The sequence below is a fragment of the Terrapene carolina genome, unplaced genomic scaffold (genome assembly GCF_002925995.2).
Source record: "Terrapene carolina triunguis isolate 2854851 unplaced genomic scaffold, T_m_triunguis-2.0 Scaffold430, whole genome shotgun sequence".
In the NCBI taxonomy this organism is placed as follows: domain Eukaryota; kingdom Metazoa; phylum Chordata; order Testudines; family Emydidae; genus Terrapene; species Terrapene triunguis.
The window spans coordinates 1,351,820-1,378,569 of NW_020664781.1; the positions used below are offsets into that span (position 1 = coordinate 1,351,820).

The following is a 26,750-nucleotide window of genomic DNA, read 5'->3' on the forward strand; positions in this document are numbered from 1 at the left end:
AAAGATCTCAGGTTGGCATTCAGATGCCAGGGGAGTTTATGGTGCTGGCAGTCTGACTGAGCATGTTCAATCTGGAGTCACTGAGAGAAAATAAACATAAGCCCCACAATGCCATCTTTACAAAGTCGTTTTTTGGAGTGCACTGCACTTCGAGTCCTCGCTGCACTGTTGATGCTGTTTGTGACATCTTAGTCTGTATAAAACCACTCCATAGATCAGTACTTTGCAGCTGTCCCAGACAGTGTCAGCTCCCTTCTATTCCATTGTGAATCTAACTCAAAGTGGAGACCTGGCTGCTTTAGGAGCAGAGGTTTGGGCTGCCCTTTGAAGCTCTGTTGAAGGTTAGCATGTGAACCGCTGATGAGGAGGCAGGGAGTGGGGTGCCTCAGAGCCCATCACAAGACTCATTGGGAAGGAAGGGAGCAGTCTAATATTCTGGTCACAAAACCCTGGGCCCCTTTATCAGTGTTTGGGAAACACTGCAAAGCCAGCGAACTCAGATCCTACTGGGGGAAGGCCAGTTCTTGCATCCCTCACCAGTGACCCCTGCAGCTGTTGCTGTCCAGTCCTTCTCAGCTGGAAAGATGATGGTTTCAAGGGGGTTGTGGAAGGACCACAAGGCTAAGGTATTTGTAGGGCTCTGGCAAGGCTAGTAGATGGCAGGGAAGATGGAAGCAATGTTAGGAACCGGGAAATAAAAGCTTTCATTTCCCTCTCCTTCCGGTTGCTGCAGCTAAAGAACCGGACAGATTCAATGGAAAACCTGTCTAATGGGAAATAAAATCACTTGGGTTTCAAAACCTTGAGCCCCCTGCTCATCTTACACTGAGGTGAGAGCTCTTGCTTCTGCGGGATATTTGTCACACAGAGATACGTGCTTTTGTAGCATCCTGATATGGCTCTGTTAATTTCAGTGTCTTTCAGTCAGTGCCAAGGTTCCTTCCATTTTGACTGTGCCCCAGCTGATCATTCTCTGTAACCAGGACTCATTTCTAATCCTACTCTGATCCCCTGTAGGTGCTGTGAAAGAAGTGGCTCTCCAGAAGGGACTGGGAGTGGCTGGGTCATTACACACATTGAATCTATTTCCCCATGTTAAGTATCCTCACACCTTCTTGTCAACTGTCTGGAATGGGCCATCTTGATTATCACTACAAAAGTTTTTTTTCTTCTGCTGATAATAGCTCATCTTAATTAATTAGCCTCTTAGAGTTGGTATGGCAACTTCCATAGAATCATAGAATAACAGGGTTGGAAGGGACCTCAGGAGGTCATCTAGTCCAACCCCCTGCTCAAAGCAGGACCAATTCCCAACTAAATCATCCCAGCCAGGGCTTTGTCAAGCCGGGCCTTAAAAACCTCCAAAGAAGGAGACTCCACCACCTCCCTAGGTAACGCATTCCAGTGCTTCACCACCCTCCTAGTGAAAAAGTTTTTCCTAATATCCAACCTAGACCTCCCCCACTGCAACTTGAGACCATTGCTCTTCCACCTTTTCATGTTCTCTGTATGTATATATATCTTCTTACTATATGTTCCATTCTATGCATCTGATGAAGTGGGCTGTAGCCCACGAAAGCTTATGCTCAAATAAATGTGTTAGTCTCTAAGGTGCCACAAGGACTCCTGTTCTTTCTCCAGAAGGAGTTTCAGGAAGAAGGAAGGGACCCCAACTCTAGCCAAATCTCTACATGTTTGTGTCCCACTGTGAAACTTTCCCTTTTAAAGATTCCATAATGCTCTCTTAAAGGAGCAGGGGCTAGTCCTAGTGTTATGTATTCGTATGTGTGTCCTTTCTCACGTAATGCCTCCCTGTCCACACCTGCTAATGCTTTTAACTGAGTCCCTCCCTTGGCTCCCTATCTCTTAATGGGATGTTCCTCGTCCTTGCTCACAAGGCCATGTGTAATCTTGCTGCATCTGTGGTACGTCTCTGCTTTCACTGCTGCTCTCACTTCCTACTTTTTCCAGTCCTCTCACTTTATCCCCTTCCCCAATTCCATCTCCTTCTCCCACTCTCAGCTTCATGCCCTCTCTGCTGCAATCCCACACGTCTGGATCACCCTCCCTTTGCTCACCCACCAAGCACCTGGTCTTTCCTCTTTCAGATCCCTCCAAAACACCCTACCTCTCTGTGCAATTTTTCCCTGCTTCTCCTGCTCGCTAATCCCCTGGCCCTCCCTCTCCTGTATGTCGCCTGGTTTCAATTGTTAGCTCTTTGTGGCTGGGGAATATGTCTCTTCTTTGAGTGAGCAGCACATTGTACATCTAATGCGCTGTATACATGTTTTTTATTAGTAGTAATAGTGCATCATGCACTGTATAGATCAGTGGGTATGTTCTAAGGCATATAATGAGTGTGACTTGTCTGGAGCTATTCTCTCAGTGTCTATAGGCAGTGATGTGATTAACTGGCACAGTCTAGTACCTATATTAGGTACATATGTCTGCTTCATAGCCTCGCTTTCAGTCTTTCCACTTCAGGCATATAATTCGGAGGTTTCTGAAGCAGAGCTGGGCAACTGGGATAAATATCCTGAAGCTTCTAGAGTCAGGAGCTTCATTGGCATGTAGACTTGCATGCATAATGTGCTATCTATGCAGGTGTGGGCCGTGCTGCCTTTGCATAGAGCCAGTTGGAGAGGAGGCTCTGATGACATCCCTTGGGTGTTGCATCAGCTGTTGCAGTATAGTTTTCTTTCAGCATGTGCCCGTGGGGATCCCTTGCTAGAGACACATGCACCCCATGCAGGCAAGATTGAAATCTTTTGAATAGCAGTGTCCGTAGGGCCGCTCCTGTATGAGTTATGTCCTTGTTCCCTCACCTTAAGGCATAAAGGGTGGAGCGGCCGCAAGCGTCCCTCAGTTCTCCCAAACGTATTCTCTCTCTGCATGCTTCAGGAGCATCCCCATAGCTGAAATTTGCAAGGCAGCTAAATGGAATAACTCCCTGACTCTGATTAAACACTGAACCCGTGATGTAGCTGCAAGGTCAGATGCCAGACCTGGCAGGGCAGTGTTACAATCGCTGTTTAGTTAGTGGCAGTCACGACTCCTCAGTCCCACCGTCCAGTTGGGACACAGCTTATCAGTGACCTGGAGTGGGATCCCCCCACACACAGACTCAAAGAACAGAGAACGGTTACGTACCTTGTAGTCATAGGTTTTAAAGCCACAAGGGACCACCCGATCATCTAGTCTGGCTTCCTGTGTATCACAGGCCACCAACACCACCCAGCACCTGCCCCCTAATCCCAGCAACTGAAATTAAACCGAAGTATTACAGCCCTCCGGAGACTAAGCTCTTTTATGCCACGGGCACAGTCACCCTGATTCTATGAGATGTCGTCCATGTGGATCCCCTGACCCTCCCTCCATCCCTGCTTTTTTGGAGTTCTTCTTCTTCTGGGATCCTGCATTAGCGAGGGAACTGAGGGATGGTTGCAGCTGCTCTGCCATTTATGCTCTATGGTGTGTGTGGTGGGGGTAGAAAGGCATAAGTGGCCCAGTGCAGCCCAGTGGACTCTGCTGTTCAAAAAATTCTGCTCTCGCATGCATAGGGTGCGTGCGCATCTAGTCTGGGGTCCACACGGACAACAACAGCTTAAGGAATCACAGTTACGAGAAGGTAAGTAACTGCTCTTTCCTTACAACCACCCCTCTATTCCCATGCTGAGTTCTACAGAAAGTTAAGATATAACTATTCTAGGGATCCTCTTTGTGTCCAGCAGGACTTGCGGCTTCCACTAAAGCCCAGCACTGCCCCTCATCAAAATCCCTTGAAGCCCTTGCATTGTGTTTTGTAACTCCCTGTCACTAGGATCACTGCCCTTCTTGGTTCACCAACTCCAGCTGCCTGAGTGTTGGTAGGTTTGCGGGGCAGACCCAGCCAAGACCAGCTCTCTCACCCCAGGTGCCTTGCTCTTTTTTTCTTAACAATATGCTGGCCCAGCCTCTAAAAGCAGAAAGCACTTACTGCAATCGATTGAACTGCCCAGTGAACTTTAGTTAAGCATTGCCCTCTGAGTCATCACCAGGGTCAATTTAGATTTATATTTGCACAGATGAACAGCCTCTGTCTCTGATCAAATTAAAACTCGATCAGCAAATTAAAGCCAGGGCTCGATGAGGGTTAGGGTTATTGAGGAAAGCCTGCCTTTACAGCTCAGACATACTGCAGGCCTCTTCCGAGCACACCACCTCGCTGATGGGAGAGTAGTACTCTACTAGAGCCACCCAGGAGCCTGATGGAGGGAATGAACAGGAGGTACATCATAAAACAAGGTGAGGGGAATCCTGGATTTAAATCACAGCCTTTGCACTGACTCACTTACCAATAATAATTGTGAGCTGGTGCAGAAGAAAGAACAGGGCACAAACAATGATGGAATGTCCTTTCCCCTCTGCCGTTCCGCACCGCACAGTCATCAGTAGATCTCATAATGGTCTATAAAGCTTAATTAAAGCCTCACAACTCCCCTCAGAGGAAGGAAAGAATTACCCCCTTTTTACAGATGTGGAAACTGAGGGCCAGAGGGGTAGTGTTTTGCTCATTGTCACCCAGTGACAGCAGGCAAGAGAACCCAGGACTCCTGGCCCTGTTCCCTTCCTCTGACCACTAGCCCATACTGCAACCTTGTTATAGGTATATAAAAAACTATATACAATTTTATATACATTTTCAAGTTGCCTTATTTCCTCTGATTATGTTCACATGCTTTGTTGATGAGTATGGCGACTTCTGTATTTCCATTGCACTATCACTGCACTATTAGCAAAGGCTACTCTGCTTGAATGTCTTATTACCTGCAAATTGGACAGGTGCAATCAATACTTGTGATTCCAGAAATGTCTGGCTGGCTCTGTGAAGGAAAATTCGGTGACATTAGTTGCCTGGAGGGGACCGCATGTCACAGAAGGAGGAGGTTAGATTGAAGGATGATTGGATAGAGAGGCTGATCGTACAACAGGCGATTGTCCTTTTGAGTTGAGACCAGCAAGCTCTTTTCACTTCCTTTTTACAGCAGTCGGATGGGAATTGATTTGGAATGTGTGACATACTGTATCAGAGCTGTCGTCTTGGGACAGGGTTCTGTACTACCAAATGTTAGAGTTAAGGTTAGACTCCCAGTAATGACTCGTGCCGCTATTTTATGAACTGTTCAGCCTCCCAGCAGCCTTATGAGGTGTGGCTACATACTTACAGATGGGGAAAATGAAGCAGACAGCTGTACAGAACAGAACCCAGGAGTTCTGTCTCCATGTCCTCCTGCTCTCACCACTATTCAGCACTGCCTCTCTATAGCTCTTTGACGTTTTTATGAAAACAAACATCAAGAAAACTCTCCTGGTCTGAGTTAGGAAGGTTCTTTCTCTTCATTCCTAAGAGTTGCTGAGAACACAGAGGTTGATGGTGGATCAAGAGCCTGGGAAGAACGCTCAACAAACACAGCCAGGGAGAAGGGAAAAGCTGATGGCGGGAGTTGCCAAGGAAGTTATGAGTCATTGTTTATGTGTTAGCTGTATGACTCATTCGGTGGCTGTCTCTCCACTCTGGGCTAGAAGGTTGTGGGTTCAAGTCCCATACTGGAACTTGGGCTCATTCTTCTTAAAGTGGTTTTTTTTTATTCTTAAGATGGAGAGGATGGACCCTAGGATATGTCATGGCCTGTCAATTTAACTACAGTAGTGGGGACCCTTAAAAACCAGGCAGTCTTTGAGTGCAGTTACCCTTCAGGACAAGGCTGAAGAGGAGGACTTGAATGTAGCCAGAACCTTCATTGCTGAGGGCTTTAAATTGCAACAGTACCAACTTGGAGCATTCTGGCCAAGCTGCAAATGTCAGAGAGGCACTGCTGGAAGCCCTGCTGAGAGAGAGTTGCAGTAATTGATCTAGTGTGCGTGGCTGTGACAGAATAGTAGTGCAAATTGCACAAATGAAACTCCCCACCCATCACAGATTTTGTACCTTTGTCTCAGACTTGGGGTTTTCCATGGTAAGGGTGTGGTTGAAGATATTGCTGGTATCTTTAAGCTGGCTCGCTACCTTTGAACAGGGGACCCAAAAGAGGAAAGAACCCTCTGGTATCCATGACTCCTGTCTGGTACCTGTTTACTGAAGACTGAGAACAAGGTGACAGTTGCGCATCCAGATGGACATCTCCTCCAAACTGTCCTTCAAATATAGAATCCACAGGACAATAAAGACACACTTGTATATCATCAGTGTACTGAAGGCAATCTGCTCTGCGTTTAGAAATGATTCATGAGTTTGTATATTAAGGGCCAGAAGGGGCCACTGTGGTCATCTAATCCAACCACATGCGTGATACTACAGATGACAATTTCCTAACTCAAAAAGTGTTGCATCCAAACTCAGGGAATTGCATATTAGACCTCATCTTGACAGAGAAGAAACTGAGCACATAATTAAAAATGGTAACTTTGGTACAAGTGAACATGACTTCTTGGTCACATTTACAATGTGCCAACAGAGTAAAGTCCAAATCAAAAATATATATACTTGATGCTTTAAAAGGGCCAATTTCACAAAGCTCAAAACAATTATGAGCCAAATCAGCTGGGAAGAAGGATCTAATCAGAAAAACGTGAATGATACTGAGAATTATTTAAGAACACTTTATTAGAAGCCACAATCCCACAGCTGAGGAAGAAACTGTGCTGTTTAAACAAATGGAAGAAAGGGGAAGTTGATAGTAATTAATATAAATCAAAAGCTAGGAATTGTAGGAAATTGATGCGGGAAGTAAAGGGACGCAAGAAGAAATCTATGGCTAGCACAGTTAAGGACAATAAGAAGGAGTTTTTTAAGTATATTAAGAACAGAAAGAATCCTAACAAAGGAATTGGTCCATTACTAGATGGAAATGATAGAGTTATCAATAATAATACTGAAAAGCCAAAAGTGTTCAATAAATATTCTGGCTCTGGATTTGGGAAAAAGAACAAAGATAGTCTTATCTGAAGATGATGATGATGACAACACTCTTTCCATTCCAGTAGTATCTCAGGAGGATGTTTAACAGCAGCTCCTAAAGACAGACCTTTTTAAATCAGTGGTCTAGATGACCTGCATCCAAGAGTTTTAAAAGAGCTGGCCTGTGAGCTGATTGGACTGTGAAAGTTGATTTTATATAAGTCTTGGAACACTGGAGAATTTCCAGAACATGGAAGAAAGCTAATATTGTGCCTATATTTAAAAAGGGAAAACAGGATGCCCTTTAGGCTTGTCAGTCGGACATTGACCATGGGCAAGATAATGGGTCGGTTGATACGGGATTCAATTAAAAAAGAATTAAAGGAGGATTATGTAATTCATGCCAATCAACATGGATTTATGGAAAATAGATTCTGTCAAACTAACTTGATTTTTTTATGAGATTACAAGTTTGATTGATAAAAGTAATAGTGTTGGTGTAATATACAGAGACTTCTATAAGATGTTTGTCTTGGTACTGCACATCTTGATTAAAAAATTAGAATGGCACACAATAAATGGATTAAAAGCTGGCTAACTGGTAGGACTCAAAATATTATTGTAAATGGGGAATCATCATAGAATAGATGTTTCCAGTGGGATCCCGCAGGGATCGGTTCTTAGCTGTTTGACATTTTTATCAATGAACTGGAAGAAAACATAAAATCATCACTGTTAAAGTTTACAGATGACAAAAATTAGGGGAAGTGGTAACTAATGCAGAGGACAGGTCACTGATTCAGGAGACCATTTTAATCTTGAATACTCTGTTTCAGCAACATGGGGGCATGGATTTCAGAAGAGTCAAACACCCACAGCTTCATTTGAAATCTGGGAGATGTAGATGCTAGGCACCTCTTGAAAAAACAGACTCAAAACTGAAGCCACTTCTGAAAATGTGAACATAATGAAGTCCCTACAATCTCACAAGAAATCAGTGATATAGTTGAGAACACAGGTCTCCTGACTCGCAACTTTGTGCTCAGTCCACTAAATTGGACTTTATACGCAATCGAGACTTGAATTGTGGAAGGCAAGAAATACACCTCTGCTAATGTATCTTATTGAAAATACAAAACACCTGCCTTCCATTCTGCTAATTGTATTTACTGTAAAGGGGTAAATGAGAGAGGAACTTCAGGTAAATTTAAAATGTGACTTGACAAGATGCAGCCTGCAGGTGCATGTCAGTCAATCTGTGGTGCCATAGTCAAGAACCTCTGCCAGCCTGTAAGCTATCTCGCCTGTGATGAATACTGTATAACATTTTACTGGCTCGTTGCCATGGAATGCCTGAACCCAGGAAAAAGAATAACCGGCTTCAAGCTGCTTTCAGAAACGGTAAGAAATCTAATTCTTGCCTGATGGTTGTTTGGTTCAGAAACACAGAGGCCTTCTGTACCAAATCTAGCCTGTCTCTCTCTTTTTTTTTTTTTTTTTTTTTTTGCTGAATGGTGACAGTTTGGACAGCTCTGGAGACTAGAGTCCAATGTCTCCAGACAAGCAGAAGCAGTGGGAGATTCCCCAACCCTTTTCACTGCCCTACCAATATGCCTCACCACTACCTTTAGGGGCGATGAGAATCTGATTATTTCTCTTCCTCAACCTCTATCTTGGGACTGCCACCAAAGGTGACAAGTATTGTCAATTATAACTGTGTTTTTTGTAATAAGGGACACTGGCCTATTGTGATCACCAAATTCAGTTCACTGAGGATCTGCAAACAAAACCATACCTCATAGTCTCACCCTGTGCTTTCATCATCGTTGTTTTCTCTTCCCTCTCTCTCGCCTCCTGGAGTGTTCTCCCCAAATTCTTCATCGGTGTTCATATTAAAACAGTTTGTTTTAACAGTTGTCTCCTGAACTTCAAAAAATAAAATCGCTTTTTAAAAGTCCTTCCAGCTACTGAGCTGCATCCCATGCGCAGGACTCTTTCCACTGATAATTTCACACCAGTTGTCGGATCCCCAGGAAAATGCTCCTATGGCATAGCTTCAGTTAGTAGTTACATGTTTCACTTTCAATGCACAATACAATGAAAGCAATTGAAATCTATTGTTGGGATACTCAGGTGGGTTCTTCCCTTGTGATGGCAGAAAAGGGGTAAGGACTGATCCATGCTTTTCGTATCCGACCTTGGATGCAGGAGAGTTTCCATTTCAAGGGCAGACTCATTTGGTTGTGTCCAGGCAAAGTACAAGTCTCAAGTGAAAGCGCCATATCGAAGGGTGGGAGTCTAGATAATCTATAGGCCACCTTGCCACCCCACAGCTTCCTTACTGAGCTTCAGTTGTGCCAGGTATTGGAGGCCCATGCATTTGTTGTCTTAGATGTAAAAGAAGCCCAGATGCTAGGGTGACTGGCGCCTTAGAAATATGTAACAACAACATAACTGAATTTTGCTTTCCTTAGGCTACTGTGAGATCCATCCTTTACAGGGGCCTGGCTAGTCTGACATCAAATGTTTGGCTGCTGGGTGTATCTTGGCTGTATTTTCAACTGTTACGAGTGAATTATGGGATGGCAGTCCAGATCAGTGCACTGGAAATGTAGTGCATGGCACTCAGTCACTTCTGTGCAGATGTTTTGGACTTGGCCTCTGTTGAACATAGATATATTTCACAACACATGTGGATCTACAGAGCAGCCCACTTCTCCGAATGCCTCCTCAGTCCAGTCGTCTTATGATTGGATTGTTAATATTGCTAAGCACTGTCGTTTTTTTTTTTTAACTTTCCTTTGCTGGCAGCAAATTTTTTGGTGAGTACTCTTCCCACCTTATGTGCCTTGAGATTTTTTTCCTTTGCAAAGTCTGAAGGTGTCTAGTTCCTGATGTTCCTTCTGGTCTCTTTGAGAAACTTTCCTGATGATCCTGCTCTCATTATATTTTATAACAGTGTGGTAAAGATCCTGCTTGCAGCTGGTGCTGACGCAAACCTCGGAGATGAATTCAACAGCGTGTATGAGACTGCCAAAGAAAAGGGACTCCATTCATTGGAAGGTAATAAAAGACTTAAACTTTTTGTTGATGTTACCTTATAGGGACAGTATGTCTCTCTCTATGCCCAGAGTTTGGTTAGGCCTTTGGATAATTCTGATCCACTTGTGCTTTTTACTTTCCCTTAGACAGATGCTATCTGTTCTATTCTTTAGGCATAGGTCTGTTACATGCCGTGCCCTCCAAAATACAGACTTGAAACAGCAGGCTCCAAAGTCTAGGAGAGTACCCTGAGCCTTGGGAACTGCGATAACTCCTCTGAGATGCACCACTGCATCTCTTGCATTGCTTTCAACTCCACCACTGGAGGAGCTCTCTCCCACGGGAACAGTTTACTTAGGGGTGGGGTGGATTCTCCAGTGCTTAAAGTCTTTGGGCTGGATATGCTCTAGCTCCAACAGAAGTTATTGGACTAGATGCAGAATTCACTGGGGGAGGTTCCCTGGCCTGTGTCTTCTGGGAGGTCAGATCAAAATGGTCCCTTCTGGCCTTAAGTCCTGTGACTCTATGAAAACTGAGGCAAAGGACATGTTTCCAAGTTAAATAGAAGGTGTTTTATCTCATCCGGCTCCCCCAGGCCATGTCCATTAAAATCACTAGCAAAAACTCTGGCTCACATCCCTTTTGTAGAGCAGGGTAATTGTTTACCCTAAGTTTCTGTAGCTGCTATGGATACCTCCTCCGATTCTTCATGGTCAGGCTTTCTGACAGTAGCCCCACGTAGTCACATTAAATGGATGAAGAACTGGCAGATCTCAAAGAGTATTGATCAGTAGGGAATTCTCAGCGGCAGGAGGGGTTCTGCAAGGATTGGTACTAGGCCCAACTCTAGTCAACATTTTCATTGATGATCTGGAAGTAAATATAAAATCACTGCTGATGAAGTTTGCAGATGACACAAAGATTGGCGGAGTGGTCAATAGTGATGATGAAGGGCAGTCCTACCAAGTGATCTGGATGGCTTGGTAAGCTGGGCCCATGCAAACAAAATGCATATTAATGCAGCCAAATGCAAAGTGATACATCTAGGAACGAGGAATGCAGGCCATACTTGCAGAGTGGGGGACTAGATCCTAGAAAGCAGTGACTCTGAAAAAGATATAGGGATAATAGCGGACAAGCAAGTGACCATGAGATTACAGTGTGATACTGTGGCGAAAAGGGCTAATATCCTTTCAGGATCTAAACAAGAGATGGTGATTTTACCTCTTTATATGGCATTGTTGAGACTGATACTGAAATAGTCCATCCAGTTCTGGCATCCACATTTGTAAAAGGATGTTTAAAAATTGGAGGGGGTGCAGAAAAGAGCCACAAAAATGATTGGAGGGCTTGTGAGCTCATTCTGTTTAGTTTATCAAAAAGAAGATAGAGCAGAGACTTGATTAAAGTGAGTAAGTACCTTTATGGGGAGAAAATACTAGGTCCTAAAGAGCTCTTTAATCTATCGCAGAAAGGCAGAACAAGAACCAATGGCTGGAACCTGAAGCTAGACAAATTCAGATCACGAATAAGACACCGAATTTTAACAGTGAGGATGATTAATCACTGGAACTACCAAGGGAATTGGTGGATTCTCCAGCTCTTGATGTCTTCAGATTTAGGCCTGGTCCACACTAACCCCCCTCTTCGGACTAAGGTACGCAAATTCAACTACGTTAATAACGTAGCTGAATTCGAAGTACCTTAGTCCGAACTTACCGCGGGTCCAGACGCGGCAGGCAGGGTCCCCCGTCGATGCCGCGTGCTCCTCTCGCTGAGCTGGAGTACTGGCGTCGACGGCGAGCACTTCCGGGAACGATCCGGGATCAATCTATCGCGTCTAGACAAGACGCGATAAATCGATCCCAGAAGATCGATTGCCTGCCGCCGAACCAGGAAGTAAGTGTAGACGTACCCGAAGACTGGATGCCTTTTTGGAAGATGTACTTTAGCCAAAGATAAGTTTTGCTTTATTGAACCACAAGTTATTGAGCTCAATAACTCAGGGTGAAATTTAATGGCTTGTGATAGACAGGAGGTCAGACTGGAACATATAATGGTCACTTTTGTCCTTAAACTCTGTGAATCTATCAACATTTTCCAATATAAGACCCTGCTTCCAGTTGCTTATAATTTTATGATATTTTAACCATTTGGGCTGAAATTTTTCATTTTGGGTGTCTGCCTTGGGCTGATTTTTTAAAAATTTCAGCAAACTGGTTCAACCATTTCTGAGAACGAGGCTATGGAAAATATTGTTTTGCCCATATTTAAAAAAAAAAAATCTTCAGACCTTTTCTTTGAACAGCTCTAGTGTCTCCATATTTTGGAACGTGGACTTGAAATTTAGCAGGGGCTGGCCTTTGAGTCAGAGATATGCTTGTGCTGTATCTGTGCGAATGTAACCAAATGCAGGCAAGTTATAAACCGTGGAAGAATCTCAGTTCACACATGCTCAGTAGAGACTTCTCTGATTTTAGTAGTTAAATCACTGAAGATTCTGTCCTCACTGAGCATGCTCCATCCTCTCACTGCTCCTAGTGTTGACCAGACTGCATGTGCACCATGCACCATCCTCACAGAGCAACTAAGCATGCTCCAGTCCAGGGATATAGGAGTAAAACCAGGTTTTCCCTGTAATGGCTGCTTCCAGCTGCTACAGGTCACAGTGGTGCCCGGCACAGAGAGCAATGAACCTGTCTCACCTATGCTATGAATGAAGCCCTTGCTGCCAACCAGACAGCGTGGAGGAGGAAACAGTTTCTTAGAATCGTACGATTGGAAAGGACCTCGAGAGTCACCTAGTCCAGTGCCCTGCACTAAGTGCCTGTTAATTTCATTGGGTGACCCCTGGTTCTTGTGTTATGTGAAGAGGTAAATAACTGTTCCCTATTCAATTTCTCCACATCATTCATGGTTTTATAGACCTCTATCATATCTTTTCCAAGCTGAACAGACACAACAGAATCAATTAGCCCTGGAATCCGTGGGAATTCCTTTTATTTTAGGCTGCCTACATACTCTCAAGATGTCAGGCCTTTCCATTAGCTTGCTGTGGGTCCATGTTGCAGCAATCAGTGCCTTCTGTTCTCCACTTGAGGGCTGTACTGTTTTTACTCATACAACAACCACCAGATTCGGGAACGGCCTCATTAGAACTTTCCCACCGTGGTAAAACCAACACCTCAATGGGATCCTAATCTTGATCTTTCAGTACTTACTAGACCTCCCTTTGAACTGCCAGCCACCTGCTCCATTTCCTACCTCTCTATGAAGGTTACCTTCCTAGTCACCATTGCAGGAGCCAAAAGAGTGCGTGAACTGAGAGCACTTATGGAAGACCCAACATATATTACATTTCATAAGGAGTCAGGTATCCCTTCGTGTCCACTTAAAATTCATCTCCAAGGTAATCACATGAATCAACCTGATCACTTATTCCTTCCTTCTTCTGTGAAGACAGCTGTGGGGGCTTCAGTATTTCAGGCACCTATGCCACCTGCATCTTGCACCCCCTCCTGTTTGACTATTGTGTGCCAGTCACCCACCTGCAGTACTTGAAGAAGAAATGGAGGTTCCTTACGTGTAACTGGAGGTTCTTCGAGATGTCTGGTCCCTATCTGTATTCTGCTGCCCGCCCTCTGCTGCAGATCATGACTGGATTTACAGTAAAAAGAGGAACTGTGTGACATCGTTTCACACTACTCCTTATACCCTCAGTTTGGAGCATGAGGAGAACAACTGTGCAAATGCAGACAAATGGACACTACTTGCTAGAAATCTCCAATCTCAGGCGCATGGTGCGCATGCACACCCATGTGTGGAATACAGATAGGGACCATGCATCATAAAGAATCTCCATTTACAAGTAATATTTGAGTGCACAGGAGACAAAAGCCGGACCTGGGGGAGGGAAAGGAGTAGACTGGGTAAAGGAGCATAGTGAAACGGGAACTGAAGGAAGAGAGACTGGCACTGGGAGGGTGGAGACTGAGACTGGCTAGGCAAGGAGACTGGGACTGGGAGCTGCCGTGGCGGAGGCTGGGACTGTTGGGCAACGGGACTGGGAGCTGGGGCGAGACTGGGACTTTAAACCCATGAGGGAAATGGTGGGAGATTTGGGAACCAGTTGGTTGGGCAGGGAATATTGGGATTGGCCAAAGAGCTGTTGGAGGAAGAGAAAGAGACGGACCGTATGGACCAGGAGACTGGGGCTTAGAATGGTGGGTTGGGGGGTGTTCAGACAAGGAGCTAAGGTCTTGGGGGAGAACTCGGACTTGCTGGGGAAGAGACTTGGACAAGGAGCTGGGTCTCCCCTTTAACCATTTCCATATTCACCTTTCAGTTCTCATACTGATCCCCATGTTCTCCAATTGAAGTAATAATTTCCCATGTGGAGCTGTATCAAATGCCTTACTGACATCTGGGTAGGTTAGATTTACTGCATTTCCTTTGTCTACAAAAGCAGTTATCTTCTTAAAGAGATCAGGTTGGTCTGGCATGATCTACCTTTTGCAAAACCATGTTGTATTTTATCCTAATTACTGTTTACCTATATTTCCTTAACTACTTTCTCTTAGCGGTAACTATAACAGGACCGCTTGGAAATAGTGACCATAATATAATAACATTTAACATTCCTGTGGTGGGAAGAACATCTCAACAGCCTAACACTGTGGCATTTAATTTCAGAAAGGGGAACTATGCAAAAATGAGGAGGTTAGTTAGACAGAAATTAAAAGGTACAGTGACTAAAGTGAAATCCCTGCAAGCTGCATGGACAGTTTTCAAAGACACCATAATAAAGGCCCAACTTAAATGTATACCCCAAATTAAAAAACACAGTAAAAGAACTAAAAAAGAGCCACTGTGGCTTGACAGCCATGTAAAAGAAGCAGTGAGAGATAAAAAGGCATCTTTTAAAAAGTGGAAGTCACAACCTAGTGAGGTAAATAGAAAGGAGCATAAACACTGTCAAATTAAGTGTAAAAATGTAATAAGAAAAGCCAAAGAGGAGTTTGAAGAACAGCTAGCCAAAAACTCAAAAGGTAATAACAAAATGTTTTTTTAAGTACATCAGAAGCAGGAAGCCTGCTAAACAACCAGTGGGGCCCCTGGACGATCAAGATACAAAAGGAGCACTTAAAGATGATAAAGTCATTGCAGAGAAACTCAATGAATTCTTTGCTTCAGTCTTCACGGCTGAGGATGTTAGGGAGATTCCCAAACCTAAACCATCCTTTGTAGGTGACAAATCTGAGGAATTGTCACAGATTGAAGTGTCACTAGAGGAGGTTTTTGAATTAATTGATAAATTTAATAGTAACAAGTCACCAGGACCAGATGGCATTCACCCAAGAGTTCTGAAAGAACTCAAATGTGAAATTGCAGAACTATTAACTATGGTTTGTAACCTGTCCTTTAAATCGGCTTCTGTACCCAATGACTGGAAGATAGCTAATGTAATGCCAATATTTAAAAAGGGCTCTAGAGGTGATCCTGGCAATTACAGACTGGTAAGTCTAACATCAGTACCGGGCAAATTAGTTGAAACAATAGCGAAGAATAAAATTGTCAGACACCTAGAAGAACATAAATTGTTGTGCAAAAGTCAACATGGTTTCTGTAAAGGGAAAGCATGTTTTACTAATCTATTAGAGTTCTTGAAGGGTCATAGAATCATAGAACTGAAAGGGACCTTCCGAGGTTATCTAGTCCAGTCCCCTGCACTCATGGCAGGAATCAGTATTATCTAGACCATTTCTGACAGGTGTTTGTCTAACCTGCTCTTAAAAACCGCCAATGATGGAGATTTCACAAACTGAAATGATAAATTTTCAGAATGCAAAGGGGTAACTAGTGGTGTTCCCCAAGGGTCAGTCCTAGGACCAGTCCTATTCAACTTATTCATAAATGATCTGGATAAAGGGGTAAACAGTGAGGTGGCAAAGTTTGCAGATGATACTAGACTGCTCAAGATAGTTAAGACGAAAGCAGACTGTGAAGAACTTCAAAAAGATCTCACAAAACTAAGTGGTTGGGCAACAAAATGGCAAATGAAATTTAATGTGGTTAAATGTAAAGTAATGCACATTGGAAAAAATAACCTCAACTATACATACAATATGATGGGGGCTAATTTAGCTACAACTAATCAGGAAAGAGATCTTGGAGTCATGGTGGATAGTTCTCTGAAGACATCCACGCAGCGTGCAGCGGCAGTCAAAAAAGCAAACAGGATGTTCGGAATCATTTAAAAAGGGATAGAGAATAAGACGGAGAATATCTTATTGCCCTTATATAAATCCATGGTACGCCCACATCTTGAATACTGCGTATAGATGTGGTCTCCTCATCTCAAAAAAGTTATACTGGCACTAGAAAAGGTTCAGAAAAGGGAAACTGAAATGATTAGGGGTTTGGAACGGGTCCCATATGAGGAGAGATTAAAGAGGCTAGGACTTTTCAGCTTGGAAAAGAGGAGACTAAGAGGGGATATGGTAGAGGTATATTAGCAATTCTCCCATCATAGGGTATGCCCCTTGAGTTTATGGATTCATTAAAAATCCTTGGTATTGATCTTGCAATGTCATGTGCCAGTTCCTTTAATATTCTTGGATGCAGATTATCTGCCCCCTCTCCCCCCGAGTGGATCCCATTAAGCTGTTTGAGTTTGACTTCCATCTCAGATGGAATTGCTCCTTCTGTAAGCTCATTTCCATTAGCCACCCTGCCACTACACCTAAGCTCATCATTACCCGTATTAAAAACGGAGGCAAAGTATTTGTTTAGGTGTTGGGCCATGCCTAGATCTTTAATCTCCATTCCATTCTCAGTGCTTAGCAGTCCCCCTTCTTCTTTCCTTGTTTCATTTTTCTTTATATGGCTAAAGAACCTTTTACTATTAGTTTTAATTTCCTTTACAAGGTCTAACCCACTTGGCTTTTGGTACTTCTCACTTTTCCCCTACACGCTCTGACCTCCAAGGGATAGCTTTCCTTGCTGATTCTTCCCATCTTCCATTTCTTGTAGGCTTTGGGCTTTCTCTGAATCGCCTGTTTGAGAAGCTTGCTCATCCAGTTTGATCTGCCACCCTCCCCTATGAATTTTTCCCCTTGCTTGGGATGCAGGCTTGAGATAGGTTCTGTAACTTTGACTTAAAGTAATTCCAAGCCTCTTCCACATTCAGATCCTTGACTTGAGTTCTTCAGTCCAGTCTACTTCCCTAACTAATTCCCTTACTTTTTTTAGGTTTGCCCTTTTGCAATCAAGGACCCTAGTTGCAATTAGCTGAATTAGCTGTCCTCTACAGCCAGTTCTATGAGGTCCTTGCTACTTACCAATACTAAACCTAAGATGGCATCACCTCTTGTAGGGTCAGAGACTATTTGGTGAAGAAATCTGTCAGCTGTCACATCCAGGAATATCCAGGCGCTACCATTATTCATAATACTTGTCCCCCAATCTGTGACTGGGAAATTAAAGTCTCCCATAATCACACAACTCCCAGTAGTATTTATTTCATTAAAAATATTAAAGAGATCTCTGTCCATATCCAGATTGGATCACGGGGGTCTCTAGCAGACCCCAAGCACTATCCCGGGGGAGCCTTTGTTACCTTTCTTCCCCAAAGTGATTTTGACCCAAACAGATTCTGTTTTATCCATTCCATCACTTCTAATTTCTTTACAGTGTACCTCCTCATTAATATGCAATTCTATTCCACCACCCTTACCTTTATTTTTGTCTTTCCTGAACAGCACATACCCTTCAATAGCTGTGCTACAGACATCACTACTATTCCACCATGTTTCTGTTATTCCTATAATATCTGGTTTCACTTCCTGCACCAATAGTTCTAGTTCCTCTATTTTGTTACTAAGGCTCCTTGAATTGGTGTCCAGACATCTCAGTTGTTTTTGCTCAGCTTCATCCATATTCCTCACTCAATTAGGTACAGTCATTCTACTGCCAGTATCACCTACCCGACTGTTAGTTCCAATACCAGTGACACTATCTTTCCTCTTGATGTCCATTCTCCTACCCTCTGTTGTTCCTTTCTCTGTTGCTGTAACCTCTCTTACTTGATTTTCCGACCACTCAGTGTTAGAATCAGGCGTGGAGATTACATGAGCATCTCCCCTGAATTCCTAGTTTAAAGCTTTTTAATCAGTTATGCCAGCCCCATCCCAGAAGTCTATTTCCCTTCCCATTCAGGTGGAGTCCATCCCATGAGAACTGTCCTCTGTCCATGACTGCCTCACAATGGTCGAACATCCCAGAGTCCTCCTTATAGCACCACGGTCTGAGCCATCTGTTGCTCATCATAATTGTGTCTCGCCTTCGTTCTCCTCCTCTAGGGACAGGCAGAATCCCACGGAAGGTCATCTGAGCCTCCATTTCTTTAAGAGTCTTCCCCAGCCTGGCATAGTCTGCCTTAATGTGTTCCAGCAAGAATTTAGCTGTATCATTTGCTCCCATGTGAAGGGCAATCAGTGGATTCTTTACAGCTGCCATTATAATCCTCTTAAGCCTCAGGTCCACATCCCATATCTTGGCTCCTGGCAGACAGCACACCCTTCTGTTCTCCGGATCAGCTCTGGTGACAGGCCCGTCTGTTCTTCTTAGTAGGGAGTCCCCAGTCACGTAGACTGCCTCTTCCAGGTGTTGGTGCGATTCTCCAGCCTTCTCCCCTTCTGATCTTTCTGGTTGCAAAACCTCTTGTCTTTTGTTCTCACTTGCCCTCTTCTGTGAGTCATCCTGTATCCTCCTGGGACGCAGAACTCTGGCTGTCTCCGTTGACTCTTCCCCTCTTCTTGTAGGACTTGTTGCTCTTCTCTTCTCCCTTGTTCTCCCATTTTCTGTTACTGCTACTGTGTCCTTCTTAATTTTCCAACTCAGCAAACCTGTTCCTGAGCTCTGTTTCTCCTTCACTATCCGGTCTTTTCCTCTGCCTGGTTCTCATAGTCACATGCTTCCACTGGCCACTTTCCTCACCCAGCAGTCTTCCCTCAGAGTTCTTCAGTCCCGCTTGCATCTGTGAGTCTTGAGTTTTCCCTTCAGCCTCCTCTCTCCTTCCTTCCTCCATCATCTGCTCGAATCCCTTTCAAAACTCAACTATAGTTTCTATCTGCATCTCCAAACCTCAGATCTTCTCCTCCATCAGCTCTATCAGGTGGCACTTCATACAAAAGAAGCTCTTTTCAGTACTCGCTCCAGGGTAACGTACATGCCACAGTTTTCACATCTAGTCATCTTCATTGCCTCTTCCATTACTTGGGTCACTGCCACTACTGCCTCCGTAGCTGTCATAGCTTCCCTCTTAAGCGCCTGTCCCGGAGAAAAAAGGGAAACACAAACACACACACACACAAACAAAACCAGAACACCACACACTCCCTTTCTCCAAACTCCCCTGTTTCTAGCTCTGTTTGCTGGCTTCTGTGTCGCTGACTGGTTGCTTGACTGTCTTTATAGGCTCCCCTAATCAGGGCTCTGCTGTGATCAAAGGCTCTGCTTCTCTCACAGCACACTGCTCCCTACCAGCCCCTGCAAACTTAAAAAAAAAAAAAAAAAAAAAAAAAGTGGGCGGGGAGAAACTGGTATTAGCTAGGAAAGGAGACTGGCACTCGGGTGCGGGGAGAAGATTGGGACTGGACAGTGAACCTGGAGGAGGAGACTAGGACTGGCTGGGCGAGGAGGAGGAGCCTGAGAAGTGGAGATTGGGACTGGGTACTTAAGGAGAATAGGACTGGGACAAGAAACCAAGAGTGGGGAAGAGGTTGGAGGAGGGGACAGGGTAGGAGTCAAGCATGGTGGGGTATGAACAGAAGAGTCTGTGCCCACTAGAACACACTCCCCTCCAGAGCCTGGAATGGAATCTAGGAACCCGGAGTCTCACCATTCTTCTGCCATCAGCAAATATCCATGAAACCTCCTTGCAGAGTGTACTTGAGTTTGCAACTTCAGTAATGTTCTGTTAACATAGTTTTTTGTGTGTAATATATAGTCTTTGTAATTCTGTATAGCAGGTTGATGCTGGCAAAAGGAGCTAATAAGTTTTTAAAAATCTACTGCCTTTTTGAATGGGTAAATGAATATAAGTGTATCATTTTGTAAGACAAACTATTATGTTTGTGTCCCTTTGGGCCTGGTAGTTGGATTGCCCATTACCAGCCACAAACAAAAGTGTGGTGCAACTGGGACCTGCCTGTGATTCTAACATCCTAAAATCTTGTTTTCTGGGATCAAAATGGAAATGGCACCTCACTTCAGGAAACTGCTTCACGTTCAGTTTAAATGCAGTCTGATTGAAGGGGGGAGGGTTTGTGTGTATGTCAAGATTAGAGAAATGATCATGAGCCGACGTCCTTCAGTATCCTGGAGGTGACGTGGAGACGCTGCTGCCCCACTGACTAACATTTATAAAGCCACTTTTATCTGGAGGGACTCCAAAGCACTATGCAAAATTATAGTTAGACGGTTTACATCATCCACTCAAATGCAGCCACCTTTGGGGTGAAGTAAGGCTGCTTTTGCACCAGCAACACTGCGCAAGTTTTTAGAAGTGGATGTAAAACCCTGAATAACTTCTCTAGTTGAAATGCAGGGGAATGTTCTGTGGACAGACAGATTGCACCTGTTTGGCGTTTGGCAAGGTATTGGCGCTAACCTCCGTGCTCTGAATGCAGTTGGATCTTTTAGGCTCTTTCATGGTCAGCATCTCAGTTTCACATCTGATCTGAAACAGGCTCCAGCACAGCAGTGCTCCCAAAATTGGGATGTTGGTTTAGTCCTGACCCAGGTAAAAGGGCATCACCTACTGAGTCACCAGCACCACTTCCTGTGCCATCTGGCTCTCTTTAGAGATGTCTCATCCATCTAAGTAGTCAGCAAGCCTTAGCCTGTGACAGCTGATGAGTCCAGGATGCCAAACATTCTGCATGGTTTCCCTGAGGAAGGCAAGTCTAAGCAGTATCTTTCTGGTCCCATTCCATATCACCTCACCACAACTCATGCAGCTACCAGAACTCCAACCTTTCCTGGCACTTGTAACTAAATTAACTATAGCTCCTGCACTTTGACCTTTGGCTCAGAAATTAAACATTTCCTGCTTATTGTGTGGAGCAAATTTAGGAAACCCGATTACATTATCAAAGGCAAATAGTGCTTCTGCATTATTTGCAGAATAAAATACCGCTACTTAGTCTGGTAGCAAAGACAGAACTGTGTGATGAGATTGTCCATTGGTTTAGTACAGCATTTTGGCCTCATTGCTGAGAGCTTAAAGTGAGATAAAGTCAAATGAAGGTGTAATCTTTCAACCTTTGCCTTTGATAAAATGCACGTTCAGAAGATGGATCAACTCTAGAGCAATTTTGACAGGGCGTTATTTTATTTTTAAATGCTCCTTGCTCTCATCCCTCATTGAAACGTATTAGTTCTACCGACCCTCTCGTTGATGGGAGCTGCGAACACACATGCATCAGACTGCTGTAGCGGCAAATGCAAAATGCATGAAACAACATTAAAAAAATGAACAATGGAGTGCCAATACATAATGCATGTGCCTAGACTTTATTTAAGACAAAGTATATCAACCAATAAAGTTAATTGTTTTTGTCTGCATACAGTTCTCTAAACTAATATATTTTATTTTTGGGGGGTGGGGAGAAATAAGTCCACTCAGTTAGAAGTTGCATTAATTCTTTGGTTGACATGTTTTATTAAAAAGAATAAATTCAGTTGCATTTTTAAAAAGAGAAAGAGAGAGGGAGAGAGCGAAACTGCCTCTTTTTTAAACCGATTTGCATATTTCGTGTATAAATATTTTTTCATAAAAACTTCCAAATCAGGGGGATACACGCCACACGCACTGCACAAAATATATTGCAGACATTTATATGGATGGCAGGAAGGGAGACAGAGGCCTGAAAATTTCCAGGCACCCAGTGATTGATGGCAGACGAGGCTTCCCCTGACGCTTTATTGAGTTTCCGATGATTATCTCTTGCTGAGACATTTTTTACAGATGACGGCCGAGCTGTCACAACGGACCATGGGGGAAAAAACCCAACAATAATAACACTTTAATCTTTTTACTGCACTGCTCCCTAGTATCTCAGATTCATCTTCCCTGACGCACGCAGTTCATTATCTTGCCCCTCCCTGGATAGGAAATGAAGAAAAATAAATAAATATACATACACACCATGTATGCTTATAGAAAATGCCCGCAGAAGGAAGGGAGCGTCACGTTAATTGCTCTCTTTGCAGGTGCTGGGTTTTATTAGCAGAGGTGCCGGGCTGGAATGGGCTTGGCTATTAGTTACAGTATTGTATTTAGGTTTTATTGCAACTTTTAGGTGGTGGAATCAAGCAGTAGTTATGGGAAGGTAATGTAGGCACGGTGCATTGCGGATGGTCCAAGTTCTGTGTCTGTTATTACTGTCACCAATTGTTCTGTGCTTGGAGCTGTACAAGATCCTCACTGAAAAGTCCTTGTCCACAGGAGCTTACAGTCAAAGGGCCTGTTCTGCCATTGGCTATGCACACGTACTCCCGCTGAAGTCAATAAGAGTTAAGCACGCACATCCAAGAGCAGAAAGTGGCCTGCCATGTCGGAGACATTCATTCAGAGACAGCATGTGCAAGGCCCTTCCTGTCACTTACGTCTTATGGTGGGGATGTACCTCCCCCCTCCCCTGGCGGGCTCTGTGCTTCCAAATAACTCCAGCTAGGTTGGGGCAAGCCAAGAGAGAGGCTGCTGGATCCACACTTCTGAGGATTGACTGCCCGGGGGAGAGGAGAGTATAACAAAAGGGTGACTGATCTTTATTTTCTGGCCTCAGTCATATGACATGGGTCAGGGTTATAAAAGGTACGTGGCAGGGGTCACATGTCACATGGCAGGGTTCAGTGACTCCAGTGGCTGGTATTATAACGTCCCTTTCTTTGAAAATCAAAGGTAAGTAAAACACAATATCAACCAAAACCAACAACCACTGAGTGAAACAGCCAGTCAAGAGAACAGCAAATGGTGTTGTCTAGGGTGAGGGAAGCCTGAATCCCCTAACAGATGAGAGGATTGCGCTGTGTGTTATTGGACGTTGGTCAGTCAATGCTATCTCGAAATCTTCTGGCTTTCTGATCACATGGCCCCGTTTTGATCTCAGAACAGTTTCTTCAATGGGGTGTCTGGCCTCTAAGGTGGATCCTTATGCAGCTCCCGGTGTCCTCCTTTGTCTGTGACTAGGGCGGTGCAGGTTGTTTCTGTCAGCCGTGAGCACTCTCAGGGTATGTCTATGCCACGGTGAGACACCTGCGGTGCTGTACCTGTGCCGCTGTAGTAGGAAGAGAGCCTGAAACATACGGCCTTGTATCAGCAGCCTGGTGTGAGGCCTGAGGCCTGAACCGAAGTAGTGGTCAAGCTTTGCTGATCTAAAGCAAAGCTAGCAGAAGTCAGGCTCTGCCGGCTTGCAATACCAGCCCTGTTCTTGCCAGGTTCTGTGAGCTTGCAAGCAGGCAGAGCCTGACTTCTGCTAGCTTTGCTGCTTTGCTTCATATTACACCATTGGAAAAAGGGATCCCAGGCATCCTTAAGGGGTCATGAAATAGTATTTTTTCTGTTGTGGTAGCACTAGGAGCCCCACTCATGGCCCTGGACCTCACGGTGATAGGTTCTGTACAAACCCAGAACAAAGGACAGTCCTTGCCTCACAGAGTTTACAGTCTAAGCATATGACAAGGGATAGGTGGTGGATACAGAGGACAAGGGAGCACAAGGAAACAGTGAGAATATAGATATAAAATAAAACCTTATGCTGACTATTGTGCTGCCCGGACCTCAGGCCAGGATAATTGTTAATTTAGCTTTGAGGAGAGAAGGTATGTCTGGTAGGTTGGTTTGGTTTTGGTTTTTTACGGTAGCCGTTTGAAGCTTCTGCGAGGTGTGGAATATTCGAGGCAGCCCCAACAGAGCTGGATTCGTGGGCAGAGGGCAGGTGGGCAAATAAAGCTGCGTGATAAGTGCAGTGCACTGTTACTGTGGGGAGTGTGTGCGTCCAGTATGCAGGTGCACACAAAACTGGTGGTGGTGTAGCTGTGCCCAGAGGCTTGTCAGTGAGTGCCCTTTTCCTAGCCCTGATTTGCCATAGGAGACAGAGATGGACCATAAAGCAAAAGTCTCCATATTGCTCACGTGTATTTAAAAGTAATTTCAGCTCAATGAAAAAGAGGCAGCTAAAGTTGCGGGGTTGGGTGGGTGGAGGGGTCTGTGAGGAGAAAGGGTCTTGCTTCCGCTCCGGTATCCCTGCTGCTGCCAGCGAAGGTGAAGATAATCGACCACTAGTAGCACCTCTGAGACCTCTTCTGATTGGCAGAGAAGAGGCCCGGCCTTCCAGCAAACTCACCCTCCTCCTTGTTACTGTTGTGAGGGCATGGAGTGAGACCCTCAGAAACCCAGCCACCTTGGCTCCTGCCCACCGGGGTGGGGATACCGCCCTACCAGCAGCCTCCCCTGGGGCTCTGGGCTGTTCCCAGAGAAGGTAAGCAGGCCTCCAGCACCGTCCTCACCTCCAAATGCTGAATGATGGCTGCCTCGTAAACCTGGTTGGATGGAGAGTGGGGCAGCCTGCCTCCAGCAACCCTTTCCTCCCATTGTCCCTCTGCTGAGGGGGTAGCGTGGGGGGTGGGACTGGGTGACCAGGGGCCTCCCCCCTCATCCTTCGGGAATTATACCTGGGGGCATAAACCGCTTCCTGGGTAGCTTATTTTGACAGTCTGCGTTGTTTCACCCTGTGAAAAGCCAGCTGCATTTTTAACCCAACTGGATCTTTACTTTGCCCCACTTTATTGAGCTGCATGTTCACCCCTCTCCTTCTGCAGTTCTGGTAACCCGGGAGGATGATTTCAACAACCGCCTGAACAACCGAGCCAGTTTCAAGGGATGCACGGCTCTGCATTACGCTGTGCTCGCTGACGACTACGTGACTGTCAAATTGCTGCTAGACGGAGGTAAGGTCCATGGCTTGTAGGGGTTCCTGGGTCAGGATCACAGCTGCGGACTGTGACCTCGCTCCTTATTGATTTACAGTATGAATTGTGATTTACTGCTATGTTGGATTTATTGATCCGTTCTTCTTGAGGTTCCCTTTTGCGTCTCCGGGCCTGTCTTTCATACCACTTCCGATGCCTGGAATAGCCTCCCTCCCCCTATACATGATGTGTCCTCTCTTTTCTCCTGAAAATCGGCACAAAAAGACAGAACAAAAACCAATGGCTGAAAGCTGAACCCAGACACATTCAAATGAGAAATAAGGCACAAATGTTTAACAGTGAGGGCCATTAACCACAGGAAGAAACTACCAAGGAAAGGGGAGGACTGGATTGCCCATCTCTTGATGTCTTCAAGTCGAGACTGGATGCCTTTCTGAAAGATAGTATTTTAGCCCAACGCAAGTTTGGACTCAATGCAGGGATGAATAGGAGAGACTCTCTGCCCTGTGTTATACAGGAGGTCAGATTAGATGATCTCATGAGCCCTTCTGGCCTTGAAATCTGGGACTCTCTCCTGATAACTCGTTATTTTCCAGCTCGCTCTCCACAGCCCATCTTTGCTCAACTGCTGCCAATGCCGTGGCTATGCCTGTCCATGTAATGTGGATTACAAGACAACTCCAGGAGAGCAACTCCTTGATAAAAGATGAGAGAGGAGGAAGATTGTTCCCTCTGACATGTCCCCCCCTTCCCTTTTTGGGTAACTCTCTTCCTCCCCGTCCCGCCCCCTGCCTTGTCTTGGCTTATTTGTACTGCAGTCACACCTAGAGCTTCAGCTGAGTTGTGGGTCCCTGTGCTGGGTGCTGTATATTAAGTTACAGTCTCTGCCCTGAAGAGCTTACAGTCTATGCAGACAAGACAGGCAGAGCAAATACCATTATCCCCTTTTACAGAGGGAGAACTGAGGGCCGAGGTCACATAGAGGGCCTCTGTGAGCTCCAGGAGTGGCATCCTGATCTCTGAGTCCCAGTCCAGTGCAGAAAGCACAAGACCATCCTTCCTTGCTAATGTGCAGTGTTTAACTCATGCACTAGGGGCATGGACCAGGCTTTATTGTATTTTGTGTCATGGCCAGACACACCTATGGTGATAGACCAATATTTTAATAATAAAAAATAATGTACCTTACCTTTATTTATTTCCACTACTTTTAAAAATTCCCATCTAGTAGGATAGACTGACGCTACCATGACACCAGTTCTATATCTTTCCCCTTTTCCATCCTAATTATATTTATTGGGGTTCCCCCCCCCCGTATAATTCATAAACAACCCCATGCTATAATTATTTAACTTTTCTATTGCGGTAGTGTCTACAAGGGGGGCATTGTGCAAGGTGCAGCACAAACATGGGGTGCAGGTGAAAAATTAAGAAAGATGGAGGAATGTGGCAGCAGAGAAGGCTAAAAGCACTAGGAGGAGCTGGGAGAAAACTGACAGAACCCTGATATCACACCGGGTAATGTACTCTACCATTGACAAGGCAGAGAAGGAAAATACTAAGGATGAGATCCTGGCCCTCCTGAATGGCACAGCTCTCATTGATTTAAGTAAGTTAGAATTTCACTCAGCCCACAGCTCATCCAGACCCAGACTGTTGAGCGTGAGAGAAGCACTGACAGGGAGCCACCAAAAGAAAAGTTGATGCAAATAAGCGTGTCTAGCATCTCCCGAATGAGGAATCTGGGCTGAGACCTCAGTAGACCTCAGATAAA

The 26,750-nt window shown here is 44.7% G+C and overlaps 1 protein-coding gene across 1 annotated transcript in view; it reads left to right on the forward strand.

Annotated features, from left to right (window-relative positions):
- The window catches only part of CLPB (ClpB homolog, mitochondrial AAA ATPase chaperonin), a 135,227-nt gene that overhangs the window by 22,398 nt on the left and 86,079 nt on the right, over positions 1–26,750 (forward strand). Inside the window, exons 5-6 of the mRNA XM_026658360.1 lie at positions 9,897–10,000; positions 24,866–24,994. Coding sequence (XP_026514145.1) covers positions 9,897–10,000; positions 24,866–24,994 — 233 coding nt within the window. The remainder of the gene's footprint in view (positions 1–9,896; positions 10,001–24,865; positions 24,995–26,750) is intronic.